General features: G+C 42.0%; 1 protein-coding gene across 1 annotated transcript; it reads left to right on the forward strand.

The window, feature by feature from the left end:
- Positions 1–1486: 1486 nt before the first annotated feature.
- Positions 1487–15538, forward strand: LOC310877685 (lactase-like protein; the record flags this gene model as incomplete). Its single annotated transcript, XM_083791635.1, has 15 exons — positions 1487–1584; positions 3333–3498; positions 4142–4302; positions 5276–5363; positions 6662–6771; positions 8052–8180; positions 8368–8463; positions 8815–8869; positions 9414–9575; positions 10184–10260; positions 10888–11085; positions 11682–11808; positions 13178–13377; positions 14665–14728; positions 15423–15538. Exons 2-15 carry the CDS (start codon positions 3357–3359, stop codon positions 15536–15538), a joined length of 1725 nt encoding a protein of 574 aa, XP_083647761.1. The 5' UTR covers positions 1487–1584; positions 3333–3356.
- Between the last annotated feature and the right edge of the window lie 481 nt (positions 15539–16019).

Raw genomic sequence — 16019 nt, forward strand, 5'->3', positions numbered from 1 at the left:
GGAACCAACCGGTGGAAAAGAACTGAACCGGTTCCCATTGGGAACCAACCGGTGGAAAAGGGGCCTCAGTGATGGAAGAATACTCACATAGTCCTACATGTGTTACTTGACTTATAAGTAGCCTACAAGTATCAACACTGTGTACAGTAGAAGTACTCTGTTACAAATAATAGTCATTCAAATTCAAATTGTATACTGGTAGTACCAAAAGTAAAAGTACTCATGCAGAATATCCCATTTCACATGTGTTTTAAATTCCTTTGATATTAACAGATCTACAAGTTCACAACGCGTCACAAGGTGACGTGTTGTGAGCTTGTAGATTGGCTATTTTCAAATAGCCAAAGTATATACAGTATAAGGCTGAACTGGTTAATGTATCATTGTCATTTTATCAATGTCATTTTTTGAGGAAAATCATATTTTTGCCTAAGTCAGCTCTTCATGACTTTGGCCACGTCTAGTAAATCGGCCTAAAACTATATTGGAAAGGACCTATAAAGGACCTATAAAGGGTTAGGGTTAGAGACCTATAAAGGACCTATAAGGACCATGCTTTTACCTAAAATGGTAAAATGGTCGACCTCAAGAGTGTGGCAGGCGATTCTTTTGGCCTCAGTCACATTGAGTAATAATAATAATAATAATAAATTAAACTTTATTTATTTGAGTAAGTCAGTTACTCCACAAATAATGTTGCCTAAGTCAGCTTCATAATTGCCTAAGTCAAAATAGAAATTGGCCTACAGTATGTCAATTTAGTCCTAGTTTGTTTTGTATGAGTTTAACTTTTTATTTTGTCCTGTTTTGTGAAGGTAATGCCTTGGTATGTGTTTTAATAATAATAGTCCTACTACTAGTAACTAACATTTTAAAATAATTGCAGTGCAGTAAAAGTAGGCCTGCTACATTATTATTATTATTATTATTATTATTATTATGCATCTAAGATCAAAAGATGTTTATACTTTTGAAAACTTGAAATGGGACATTTCTGCATAATGATCATGTTCTACTTTTGGCAAGTGCATTTTTATAACAATTCTGTTGTACTTTTTCTCAAGTAATTCCAGACTTGTACTTGTAACAGAGTACTTATACAATGCAGTATTGATACTTTTACTTGAGGGAAAAGAAATGCGAGTACTCATACTTTATCCAACACTGATATGAGCGCCTCAAAGCCTTAAACAAACGCCATGAGGCGAAAGCTGGAAATGAATCAGGGCTCAACTGACATGAACTCTGCTTACAGTGTCAAAATCCCTGCTTTTTCTAAAAGATATGTTTGCACCAGCAAATTACGTTCACACTCCACTGACTTCAAATGGCTGTGGGGCATGTGGGGGGGTGGTGGGGGGCGCTCCGTTTTCTCTGTACGGTCCACTGAATAGCACCAGAACATCTATACTGGATGCTTCCCCCCACGTTAAGTTTTTTGTTTGTTGTTTTCTCCTCTAGCGTCGGCATTGAATGCCACCAGTGAGAGAATCTGTGAGAATTGACCAGGCGCAGAAGCTCGGGGACGTTTCCTGCATTTTGGAGTCATTTCCAGCGGGGGACAAATGCGGGACGTGTGACGGGGTAAGGTGGCTCAGACAGAGCGAGACAGAGACAGAGACAGGGCCCAGAGGGACAGACACCAGGGGGGTACGAGGCAGACCGAGGCGACGGCGCAGGATTTGGCAAGCGGAGGATCTTTACATATTGATCACTTTGTTTGAGGGACAGAAACACATGCTTATCTTTTTACATCTATCTTAAACGCAGCTTGAAATGTCGCTCATTCTGACCGTGCTGGATAAGCTGGCTTATTTCCTTTCTCTCATCGCGTTTTGTGTCAGCGTGTCTCACAGCTGGGTGAAATGAAAGTGGATTCCTCTAAACCTGCGAGACCTCAGTGTGGCAAGGAGTGCGTTTGCAACTGATATTTTGACCCGTAATATTGGAGATGTAGTGTTGGAATTGTTTTGCTCGACACCTGTGGAGAGTTAACCCCTTGTGTAAGTTGCTCCATCCTCAACTATCTTCCTTTCTCTGTGTTGTGTTCTGTCTGATATCTCACCTGGAACTTGTAAAAAAGTGCATCTGATCTGATGTGAAATGGATCAGAGACCGGGCCACATGTAGCCTTGTTGTTTACCAAGTGTCACTTTGCTTTCTGTCATTTTCTGTCACGAAATTCCTTGCAGGTGATTATTTTTCTAAATGTTGGGAGTTTGGAATCGCTGGCTTTCAGTAAAGCAACGTTCTGCTGCCTCTGCATTGTGTGCACATTCAACCGGTAGAACACACATTCAACCGGTAGAACACAGGCCCGTTGAGTGATATCCACATTCAACCGGTAGAACACAGGCCCGTTGAGTGATATCCAACGAGCACTTCCAAACTCCAACACCAAGGATCTTCTTGACAGAAAGTAGCTCATAAGATGTCTACAGTGGATTTTCATGAAACATGAAACACTTTGCAGATAGAAAGAGGATAATTCAAACTTTTCATACAGCTGCAGTGTTGGTGAGTTTGACTTTTCTGTATGGGCTGTCGATGGCAAATTGTGGCTATAGTTGCCACCCTGCCATTAACTTACTGGCAAGATGGCTGCGGTCTGCATAGCGTCTATGGTTGTGGGCTCTGTTTGGCATAGATAGCCCTCTACTATAGTCTGCATAGCGTCTATGGTTGTTTGGCATAGATAGCCCTCTACTATAGTCTGCATAGCGTCTATGGTTGTTTGGCATAGATAGCCCTCTACTATAGTCTGCATAGCGTCTATGGTTGTTTGGCATAGATAGCCCTCTATACTATATTGCCAAGTTTCGTATAAAATGTCAGAACTGCAAAAAGTGGCAGAAGAAGACGGGGAAGACGAAAGTGTACAAAAAACAATAAGGAGCCTTTAAAATATCTATCAATTCAAGGCTTGTGTGTGTGTGTGGGGGGGGGGGGGGGGCACTGGCTACAGATGTAAACTTTTAGTTTTTATCTTTGGCAGCCTAGGGCATGTGCATAAGTTGGTTGTGAGGGGCTTACAAATGGCCGGAGGAGAGCCAAGCAGTTGCCGAGGTATTGCTCAGTTTCAGCCATTATAGGAAGCCGCTCAATTTGGAAGAGACGTTGTTTCCTTTATCCATGATTTATGTCTGCTGTCCTGTGTCCGACATGTCAGCTGTACTGTATGTAACGATGCTTTGCCGTCCATGCACGTTGTAACTGGCTGCTCTCCCACTGTCAAACTGCACTGGCAGTGTTTATGTCCTTTGTACAAGGTATTCCTGTACTTCTCATTATGTGGACATAAATAAACATTTCAAATGTGTGTGTCTGTGTAGGTGTAAGTGCACGCGGCGATCAGCATGTTGCGGTGCGTTGCGAGGCCGGTCCTGGTCCATATCCTGGTCCTGGTCGTGTTGGCGCTGTGTGTGTCGGCCGGTGATGACGACTTCCACTGGACCAAGAACGAGCGAGGCCCGTTCCACTACGGCACCTTTCCGACTGGTACGGCGTTCCTTCTGACAATCCCTCCAGATGTTTTTATTAGGAATATCAACCCCTCGAGATGTTTTCATTAGGAATATCAACCCCTCAAGATGTTTTTATTAGGAATATCAACCCCTCGACATGCAGCATCTTGTTTTTATTAGGAATATCAACCCCTCCAGATGTTTTTATTAGGAATATCAACCCCTCGAGATGTTTTCATTAGGAATATCAACCCCTCGAGATGTTTTTAATTTTTATTAGGAATATCAACCCCTCCAGATGTTTTTATTAGGAATATCAACCCCTCCAGATGTTTTTATTAGGAATATCAACCCCTCGAGATGTTTTTAATTTTTATTAGGAATATCAACCCCTCGAGATGCAGCATCTTGTTTTCGAGGAGCCACATAACTCCAAAAAATTTCAGGAAATTAAAAATATATATATTTTCTGATAATGAAGAAACCTCATATTTTTAAAACAAAGTAATACTGCCTCATCAATGTTGGTATTGTGACAAAAAGATGGATCAAAATCATTGTCAACCACTGATAGATCTGCTATTTTTTTTACTATTTGTAAGTACTAAGAAAATGCAAAGTGTGATTGCCGTCTCTGGCCAAGCTGAGGTCTCATAATGCCTTCTCTTCCACGCCAGGCTTCTCGTGGGGAGCTGGGAGCTCGGCGTATCAAACAGAAGGAGCCTGGAACATTGACGGCAAAGGAATGAGTATCTGGGATGCCTTCGCCCACACCAAGGGCAAGATCTACCTGAACGACACCGGGGACAGCTCCTGCGACGGATACTACAAATTCAAGGTGACGTGACGGCAATCCTATGTTCAAATTGCCCTAGACTATAGAGGGTGGGCTGACCGATGACTTTGTTATGACTTTGGACAAAACATAATAACCACACTTGTGAGACCAGTGGTGTAAAGTAAATGTACTCAAATACTGTACCCATTTTCAGTACGTTTACTTCTACTCCACTCTACTACATTCCGGAGGCAAATATTCTACTTTTACTCCTACAATTATTTGACAACTTTAGTTACTTTATATATTTTGAATATTATGAAACATACATTAAGCCCTTCATCCCTACACATTTTGGCCATTTGAAAATAGACAATATACAAGCTCACAATGCATATCGCACATGCAGACATTATTCAGGTAGTCCTGACTCCTCCTGCATGGCCTCCCACAATTTCCAAACGCTTCCGCTCATACGGTCTGCAGCACTTATAGTATATATGAATATATATACTCTAAGCTGCAGCACAGAAGCTCTGTTTATGATCAAGCCATAAAGCCACATGATCAAGCCACATATTATGTAACACAGCAGTGACACAGCTGTGTTTAACACTTCAAATGACCATAACCTCTACATAGAGAGGAAAGCATATAAAGAAATCAATCAAATGTGCAGAAAACTATTGAAAAGAACAGATCAATCATTGCGATAAGGAAGGCAAAATAAATAATATATGTTTTAATATTACGCTGAAAAATGAATGACTGGGAATTCCAGAGTTTGGGGGCATAAGAACTAAAAGATGCCCCTCCTCCATATCTCTTACCATTCTAAACATTCAGTGCAGAGGATCTCGACAAGAGTCGACAACCTACTTTGATCATACTGTATCTGACATGTATTTTGGTGCAAAGCCATTACTTGACTTTTAATCGACTCGTTTATTACCCATAGTGCCTGCAGATGACAGAAGTTTACAAACAGCTCATCTGTGTGAACAGCGATATGTTTCCATGTCTTTACTTTTAGGATGACGTCAACCTGATGAAGGACATGAAGCTGAATCACTACCGTTTCTCCATCTCCTGGCCAAGGATTCTACCCAACGGACTGAAAAGTAAGCACACACTCTCCTTTAAGGATTCTACCCAACGGACTGAAAAGTAAGCACACACTCTCCTTTAAGGATTCTACCCAACGGACTGAAAAGTAAGCACACACTCTCCTTTAAGGATTCTACCCAACGGACTGAAAAGTAAGCACACACTCTCCTTTAAGGATTCTACCCAACGGACTGAAAAGTAAGCACACACTCTCCTTTAAGGATTCTACCCAACGGACTGAAAAGTAATCACACACTCTCCTTTAAGGATTCTACCCAACGGACTGAAAAGTAAGCACACATTCTCCTTTAAGGATTCTACCCAACGGACTGAAAAGTAAGCACACACTCTCCTTTTCCCGTGTTTCGCCGTGCCGTGTCACTTATTACATATTACGCCTTAAAAAAAGTAATAATATTATATTACTTGGAATCAAGTGTAATATTATATTACTCTACATATTACTAATAATTACATATTACTTGTAATATGTAATTATTAGTAATTACATTAGTACCCCCCATTACAGTATGAGTAGCCTCGGTACCAGGCTTTCATTTTTGTTGGTGCAAAAATTGAAAGCCTGGAGGAATGCATTGGCCGCTCTGGTCTAAAAGTGGGAGTCAACCCTTCCGGGTGGGCGTCGCTCCAAATGATGTGACGTAGCGCTGCACTAGGGGGAGAGGAGGGGCCGGGGGTGACGGACAGATCGATGAGATCCAATCAGGGCGTGTGCAAATCTGAGCCGCGACCCGCCCCTCTAGACCAGAAACCTAACACGTTAGCTCAGGCTACAATATGAGTACCCCCCCCCCCCACCCGCAAAAAAGGGATGTACAACAAGACAATCTGTTTAGTCGGCTTCTTTTAGAATGAATCAAATTGTTTGAATAATAACAGGAAGAAGAGTCACCAATCAGCCAAAAAGGCTCTCTCTTGACCTTTTAAATTAAATGTTTTCAGACGGTAGCCTCCACATCTTGTATAATCCGGTATAATATTACTGTTTTGGCAGAGTAATACCTTACACTACTCGTGTTTTGAATGGGGTGAAGCACACTGCTCATGTTGTGAATGTTTTCATGGGGGGAAGCACACTGCTCATGTTGTGAATGTTTTCATGGGGGGAAGCACAGTGCTCATGTTGTGAATGTTTTCATGGGGTGAAGCACACTGCTCATGTTGTGAATGTTTTCATGGGGTGAAGCACACTGCTCATGTTGTGAATGTTTTCATGGGGTGAAGCACACTGCTCATGTTGTGAATGTTTTCATGGGGTGAAGCACACTGCTCATGTTGTGAATGTTTTCAGGCGAACACATCAACGAGAAAGGAATGAAATACTACGATGACCTCATCAACGTGCTGCTGGACAATAAGATCACACCCATAGTCACTCTGTACCACTGGGACCTCCCTCAGGTGAGACGCTGCATGCTTATTGGTCACTCTGTACCACTGGGACCTTTTGGGGGGTCCCCAGTTCAAATATGATTAGTTTGGGGGCCCCCAGTTCAAATATGATTACTTTGGGGGTCCCCAGTTGAAATATTCATAGTTTGGAGGGTCCCCAGTTGAAATATTTATAGTTTGGAGGGTCCCCAGTTCAAATATGATTAGTTTGGGGGGTCCCCAGTTCAAATATGATTAGTTTGGGAGGTCCCCAGTTGAAATATGATTAGTTTGGGGGGTCCCCAGTTAATATATGATTAGTTTGGGGGGTCCCCAGTTGAAATATGATTAGTTTGGGGGCCCCCAGTTCAAATATGATTAGTTTGGGGGCCCCCAGTTCAAATATGATTAGTTTGGGGGGTCCCCAGTTGAAATATGATTAGTTTGGGGGGTCCCCAGTTGAGGTGCGCTCACCACTGGCATCACCGCTGCCTGGTACAACTACTGGTCTAAATCCTTTAGACCCGTTATTGACCTTACACCAACCTTGAAACGTACCATAGTTACGTCACCAAGAATGGTGGTCCCTTATTGGCTGTTGATGGGTGACGTAACCAAATGATGCTGGTCTCTGATTGGACTAAGGTCTTAACCAATTCTGGGCGGGAGAACTCCTTTTGGTGTTTAGCATTATGTTATGCTTTAGCTATTGGAAAATAGCAGACCTACAAGCTCATTTATTAATTTATTTATTTGACAGGGACAACGCTCATTAATCAACATGTCAGTTTTCACATCAAGCCAGAGTTAGCCGAAGCTAAATTTCATCTGTAGTCCCTGGGCAGGCTCTTAAAAAATGAATGAATGATAAAAAGAAGGACAAAGTGTAGTGTGCCTGCACACAACACCATGCGTTGATGCCATGTGTGCATATGTGCAAGCACCCAACACTACGTCCATACAAAAACACAATACAGTACGGGAACAGATCGACATGGTATAGGGGACAGAACAACGGCAAGTGAAGTGAGAAGTGAGAAATCATAGCGCGCCACTCGGTGGCGCGCTATGAGCTTGCAGGTATGCTATAAGAACAACTGACATAGAAACAGCTTTTTCAGAAAACTGTCAGGATGTAGAAGACATTTTTTGAATCTGATCTCAGGTCAGAATGGGGGCTCACGGACAAGAGGGGTCCGGATTCGTATCCGAGTCGTGACCATACAAAATTGGTCCGTGGCCCACAAATGGGTGCCGACCCTCTGTTTGGGGAAAGGAGTGTGATTGGTGTCTTATGGCGCCCCCTGTAGGTGTTGGAGGAGCGTTACGGAGGCTGGCAGAACATCAGCATGGTCAACTACTTCAACGACTTCGCCAACCTGTGCTTTGAGAGATTCGGAAACCGAGTGAAGTACTGGATCACGTTCAACAACCCCTGGGTATGTACAGTATGATGTACAGTATGTCACCAAACTGCCAACGCCATAAACATCAAAGTAATGTTCGAGACATTGGCGTTCTCGCTGTCCGCCTGAAAACCTTAATCTCCATATTTCATTTTAGTGTTTTTTTTTGTTTGTTTGTTTGTTTCTGCGTAAAAGAATGCCCTATTTTATACTTCTATAGTCCGTAGCTGTAGAAGGTTATGAGACAGGAGAACACGCACCTGGACTCAAGCTGAGAGGGACAGGGGCTTACAAAGCCGCCCACCACATCATCAAGGTATACTGTAGCACATCTATGAGCTATATATACTGTACTGTACTGTATATATACTGTAGCAAATCTATGAGTATATATATACTGAATATATACTGTAGCAAATCTATGAACCCACCACGGCTATTAATATATACTGTAGCAAATCTATGAGCCCACCACGGCTATGTTTATATACTGTAGAAAATCTATGAGTACTGTATATATATACTGAATATATACTGTAGCAAATCTATGAGCCCACCATGGCTATGTTTGGGCCGCTGGTGTACACTGTTGTACGACAGGGCATACATTTTTTGTTTGTTTTTCACAACAATGTTATTATAATTCTTTTGTCCTTCCTTGCAACAGGCACATGCTAAGGTTTGGCACACATATGACACCCAGTGGAGAAGTAAACAAAAAGGTGAGAGAAACACACCTGTGACTAGCCATTCATTAGGCAAAAATTGTGCAGAGTAAATCATGTAATCATCAAATCATTTGCTTTACATTATTTGATTTCACACCATTTTCGAAATACTTATTTTGTATTTATTTTCCATTTCGGAGAAAATAAATATTTAACATTGAGTTGCCCACAATGCAGATATGTTTTGGGCTCTCTCTGCCTTTATTGATAGATATACCGTAGAGTGAGGAAATGGGGGGAGAAAAGGTCGTCGACATGATGTCAGGCTAAAGCCCCCCCTTTAGGTGTCCACTCTGTGTATGCTTTTTACAGAACCATTTCAAAACCCTTATTTCACTGTGTGTTTGTGTTTGTGTTTGCGTGTGTGCGTGCGTTTGTGCGTGTGTGTGCGTGCGTGCATGCGTGTGTGCGTGTGTGTGTGTGTGTGTGTGTGTGCGCGTGCGTGCGTTTGTGCGTGCGTGCGTGCATGCATGCGTGCGTGCGTGTGTGTGTGTGCGTGCGTGCGTTTGTGCGTGCGTGCATGCATGCATGCGTGCAGGGTTTGTGGGGATGTCTGTGTCAGCCGACTGGGGGGAGCCGGTGGACATCAGCAACCAGAGAGACATCGAGGCAGCAGAGAGATACGTTCAGTTCTACATGGGATGGTTCGCCACGCCCATCTTCAACGGAGACTATCCCCAAGTCATGAAAGACTACGTTGGTGAGTGACATAATAATAATAACAAAACTTTATTTGTATAGCACCTTTCATGACATGAAATGCAGCTCAAAGTGCTTTACAGAGCAATGGAGAAAGAAAATAAAAGAAAAGCAAGGCATAAACATTAAAAAACAAGAGCAGTAATGCAATACAGTGACAAACAACAGTAACAAAAAAATTAAAGATCAATTAAAAGCAAGGGTGTAGGTCTTGAGCTGTCTAACCGCGGTCTAAAAACATGATGAACCGCGGTCTAAAAAGCTGTGCTGTTTTTGGATTTGAATCCTGAAACAGTTTTGGACACAATAAGTTTTCCAGTGGTGTAAAGTAGCCTACTGTACATATACTCAAGTCGGCCTGTTCTTTAAGTACAATTTGTAGGTATTTGTACTTCTACTGAGTATTTACAATGTCCAATACATTTACTTCTTTTACTACCACATACCAGATCCAAATATTGTACTTTTACTCCACTATACATTTATGTGAAAACTTAAGTTCACCAACTTAGGTTGGCACTATTCCAGCAACAACATTAGTCATTAAAAATGATATTATATGTTTTGTTATTCTACATTAAACAGTATGTGTACAATTTATACCGATAGGAAGGAAGAGTGCCCAGCAGGGCTTGGGAGTTTCACGGCTGCCTGTCTTCTCACCTCAGGAGAAGAGCTACGTTAAGGTCGGTAAAAACAATAAAATATGCAGCTTTTCAACATTCATTTCATTCATACCAAATTGTCCATAAAATATGTTATTGTCCCAGTAAAATAATAACACTTGTTATATACTTGAGTCCTTAGATAGATGTTTACTGTATCATGTTCTGTGCCATTGAAAGGTGCACCGCTATTGGTGTGCTATATTGCTAAAATATAATGACCCCCCCCCCCCCCCCCCCCCCCCCCGATTGGATGAAATTTGCAAACCATACTGGAACTTGTATTTTCTGTTTTATTAATGAGCTGGAGAGGCAGTGCTTTAACCTTTTGACAGACATACTTTTAGCCAACAAAATTACAGTAAATATCACTTCCACCACCTGGGGGGCGACTGTGGCTCAGGAGGTAGAGCAGGTCGTCCAATGATCCATGGGTCAGCGGTTCGAATCCCGGCTCCTCCTCCTGTCTACATGTCGAAGTGTCCTTGGGCAAGACACTGAACCCCAAATTGCTCCCGATGTGCTGGTTGGTACCTTGCATGGCTTCCGCCGCAATCGGTGTATGAATGTGTGAATGTAATGCACAATCTATGTAAAGCGCCTTGGATAAATGCACCATTTACCATTTTACCATTTACCACCTTTAAGGGCACCTGTGACTTCCTGGGCATCGGTCACTTCACCACACGCTACATCACGCAGAAGAACTACCCATCAGGCCGAGGAAGCTCCTACTTCACTGACCGGGACCTGGTGGAGCTGGTGGACCCACGCTGGCCCGACCCCGGGTCCGAATGGCTGTACTCGGTACCGTGGGGGTTCCGGCGCCTGCTGAACTTCATCAAGGTGCATGCACGCACGCACACACGCACACACACACGCGCACACACACACACAGGCACGCACGCACGCACGCGCACACACACACACACACACACACACACACACACACACACACACACACACACACACACACACACACACACACACACACACACACACACAAACACACACACACAGGTTTGTTTTAGGCTTACTATACTTGGACACCAACATTTCTTTAGGAACAGATTTTAGGAATGCCATTTTTAACTGTAAGCCGAAAAATAGCCAATCTACAAGCTCACAACGCCTCGCGACACCTGAGCTTGTAGATCAGCTATTTTCCGGTGTGCGACACAAGCGCCCGATTAAGTATATGAATCATTAATAACTCTTATCTATCTCTAATCGCTAAACCTAACTTCTACATGGTTCTTCTACATCCTAAACCCTAACGAACCCCTAATCTATAAAACAAACTTTTTTTTCTTCTTGTGAGGACCAAGAAAATGGTTTCTCACACGCTACTATACCTGTTCCTCACAAGTATAGTAACACATACACGCTTTAAATCATCCCTGGTAAAACATGTGTGTTACATTATCATGTATCCTTGACAGACTCAGTATGGAAATCCCATGATCTACGTGACAGAGAATGGCGTGTCAGAGAAGATGCAATGCACGGAGCTCTGTGACGACTGGAGGATGCTCTATTTCAGAGACTACATCAATGAAATGCTCAAGGGTGAGAAAAACAATAAAGTACACTTTAACATGCACTGCACCATGTTAGGAATACAGTACACCACCACCATGTTAGGAAAACATTCCGCAAGGCGTATGGCAGTGGCTTTCAACCTTGTTCATATCAAGGTCCATTATTTATTGGGCATTTGATGAGATTTAGCCACTTGGGAGACTTGGAATATTTTGTTATTGTTGGATGAGATTTTGCCCACAATTCCATGCTGTATTGATGTTGGTACCGTAGGAGAGGCAAACATTGATCAAGAATAACTACATTCTCTAATTGTGTAGACTTCTTGTAAATTAAGTAATGCAGATGTTTAACAATAGTATAAGTCTAAGCGATAACATCGCCAATGTGATTTTTGTTTATTTCTTTTTACGACAATTGGCCCTATTTTCTTCAGTGTCTTAACCCTTTTTCCTAAACGTCTTTGCCTTTTTTTACTATTTTGAAAAACATTTTACATTTTTCGACACGTTGTGAGCTTGTAGATCAGCTATTTGAACTATTCAAAAAGGTTTTTCAAAATAGTAAAAATTATTAATAAAAAAGAGGCAAAGAAGTTTAGGGATAAGGGTAAGGCGCTGGTGAAAATAGGGCCCTAAGTTTTTGAATGTACGCTTGCCCTACAGTAGGTTTGCTGTTAACAATAGAACACAGACAATGAATAGCCTACTGTATGCACATACAGATTAAATAAAGAAGAATGACATTAATTATATTTCCATTCCAACATGGTTTCAGTGTAAACATTGCACCTGACTACAGCTGCTATTTACTATGAGTATACGAAAACATTTTCTTCTAATGCAAACAAAAAAGCAATTCATACCTGGAATAAAAGGAATAATTCTAAGAATTAATTTATGTATTTTGCAATATGTCAAATATTTTGTGATATGTCTTGCCAAAAATTTAATTGTATAATGTATTAAAAACTAAACTAAATTAAACTGTGCTGTCTGTCCAGCGATAAACGATGGAGTGAACGTGAAGGGCTACACAGCCTGGTCCCTCTAAACTAAATGAAACTGTCTGTCTGTGTAGCGATAAACGATGGAGTGAACGTGAAGGGCTACACAGCCTGGTCTCTGACTAAACTAAATCAAACTGTCTGTCTGTGCAGCGATAAACGATGGAGTGAACGTGAAGGGCTACACAGCCTGGTCTCTGACTAAACTAAATCAAACTGTCTGTCTGTGCAGCGATAAACGATGGAGTGAACGTGAAGGGCTACACAGCCTGGTCTCTGACTAAACTAAATCAAACTGTCTGTCTGTGCAGCGATAAACGATGGAGTGAACGTGAAGGGCTACACAGCCTGGTCTCTGACTAAACTAAATCAAACTGTCTGTCTGTGCAGCGATAAACGATGGAGTGAACGTGAAGGGCTACACAGCCTGGTCTCTCCTGGATAAGTTCGAGTGGGATGAAGGATACTCCGAGAGGTTTGGGCTGTACTACGTGGACTTCCGAAGCAAGAATAAACCACGTTACCCAAAAGCCTCGGTCCAGTACTACAAACGCATCATCAGCTCCAATGGATTCCCCAACCAGAGAGAGGTAGAGTCTTATGTAGAGAATAAATCTATGAATGAAGATGTTTGCATATAGAGTAGCGGAGGCCAACATTGTCATCTTTAAAATCGACTCATATAATCATTGTGGTCCAAAAATAATCAAACTGTCCCGGCGATATTGTCGGGGAGCTGGCTCTGTATCGTTTTACAACAGTCAGTCACTCATATTTATTTGATAAAGTCTGTTTCTGGCAAAGTTTTTACTAATTCGGCAGCAGTAACATTTTCTTGCAGCCAGTTGATTCTTCATATCCATATGAGTCAAACCGCCATGTTCATTTGTTTATTTTTGGAACACAGTTCTTATTTGACGCTATATTAAAAAAAAGTCTATCGGTAAAAAATGGGGGGGGGGGGGGGGGGGGGGTATAGTACAGTGCTCTCACTGATTCCCAAACAGTGGCCCCTTGGTGGGTCGCAGTCACATTTTTATGGGTCCCTTTATTTTTGGTTTCTTACATTTTGTTTTTAATTATTATTATTTCAAAACATTTTCAAAAAGAAAATTCCATTCCTGAATTAAAAATAAATTAAATGATTTATTTTTCTGTGATTTAATGAAGAATCAACAACAAATCTTTAGAAATTCCTTCAATTAGAAAACAAATGTTTAAAGGACAACTTTAGTTTTTTTCAACCAAGGTTCATGTTCATGTTTTAATTTAGGTTGTTATTTGACAATGTAAAAGATTTGCTGCTTTCTTTTGTTTTAGTGATTTTAGCTATTTTTGACAGGGGGGGGGGGCATTCGATCATGGTCCTAAATATGTATTATTTTTACAAAACAATATGGTGATTTATTTATTTTTTATTTACTATAGTCCTACAAGACTCCAAGAAATTATATCTGGACACAAAAGATCACGGGATCTGTTGAATGTGACAAACTGACATATTGAGCCTATGATACACAGTATGGCATCCCCCTAGTATCTCTTCCTTCACATTTAGTAGATCCTGTGATCATTTGTGGCAAGATGTAATTTCGTAGGGTCTAGTAGGACTATAGTAAATATTAATAAAGAAATCGCCCCTGTCAAAAATAACTAAAATCGCTAAAACGAAAGAAAGCAGCAAATGAAAACAAATGAACACCTTTTACTTTGTCTAATCATGAACCTTGGTTGAAAAAAACTAAAGTTGTCCTTTAAAGAAGTAGTGTGCGATGCGACACAAAGCGAGCTTGTAGATCTGCTATTTTCACTAGTTTGGGTCCCAGGTTACCATGCCATAGCTTTGAGTGTACCTGTATGTGTGCTGCTGTTCACAGGTGGAGAGTTGGAAGAGGAAAGCGGGAGAGCTGTGTTCCTCCAGCAACCAGCTCCTAGCTGCGGGTCAGTCAGTCACACACTGCGTCTGTTTCACTTTAGTTCTATTTATAGTGCAACATCAGTCACCCCAAGTGGGTCTCTGTACAACAAGTCATACACCAAAACACACAGCAGCAAATAATGTAAAACGTGATACATGCAGCATGTATGGTCAGTCACCATGCCACCACATTTAGATCTCCATACTGTATATGGAGCTGACCTGTTCTGACATTCCATATGTTGATCCTTCCCTATCCATCCTTCCTCTTCGATGTCTCTGTCCATTTAAAATCTAGGCGGGTCCGCCCCAAAGTTATTAGTGCAGCCGTGCCCGGCAGCCGGCGAAAACTAGAGTTCTCAACAGGCCCGAAAATTAAGATCTTACCCCCCCATGCCAATTAAAGCACTAGCTTTGGCACTGCTCGCCCAGCAGTCGGCTGTCACCCACGCGGATGTGTGCACGCCCTCAGGCATCTTACTGGTAGTTTCATTGTACAGATATTCTACTGTTAGACGGATGTTAGGTTCATATTTTACGTATGATCCTAGATGACTATTTCTATGCATTTGATGTATTACAGTATTACCATGTGTTGTTGTTACCTATACTGTATTTCGCTCTGGATTAAAAGCGGTATCTCTAGACGATTCTGCTCGTAGCAAAGCATCTTTGACGTTTATGTCACCTATAAATGCCTGAATTGTGTGTTTTCAGATCCATTGATCGGTCACATGGAGATGGTGTCAGAGATCGTGGTCCCCACCGTGTGCACGCTGTGCATTCTGCTCAGTGCCGTCTTTCTCATGTTCCTGCTGCGTATCCGGTTCTGAGACCCACCTCCACTCCACCCCGCATAGCCTCCCTGTTCCCTTCCTAAAGGCCTATTCATACTCCAGTTGGTGACCACCGTTTCGGTGGTCACCTCATCACCTAAAACTGGAGTATACAGTGGTAGCAGATCTACAAGCTCACAACACGCCGAAGATCTGCTATTATGTTTTAGCGAAGAAATGTAGTGTAGGGTTTAAGTGGTAACACATATTTGCTGGTAAACACCGTTATCCACTGTGACACATGGACTCACATGCACGTGCCTACACACACGCACACACACACACACACACACACACACACACACACACACACACACACACACACACACACACACACACACACACACACACACGTGTACACGCACGCACACAAATCCTCGCAAAGGAGAACGTTATTCTGTGCAAAACTCTAGTGTGTCAGTTAGTTTCAATGTCCTCCTTCTGTCTTCACCTGGAGAAAGTGCTCATCTCTTCTTCA

This window comes from Protomyctophum parallelum (genome assembly GCF_964188405.1).
Source record: "Protomyctophum parallelum genome assembly, chromosome: 2".
Classification (NCBI taxonomy): domain Eukaryota; kingdom Metazoa; phylum Chordata; class Actinopteri; order Myctophiformes; family Myctophidae; genus Protomyctophum; species Protomyctophum parallelum.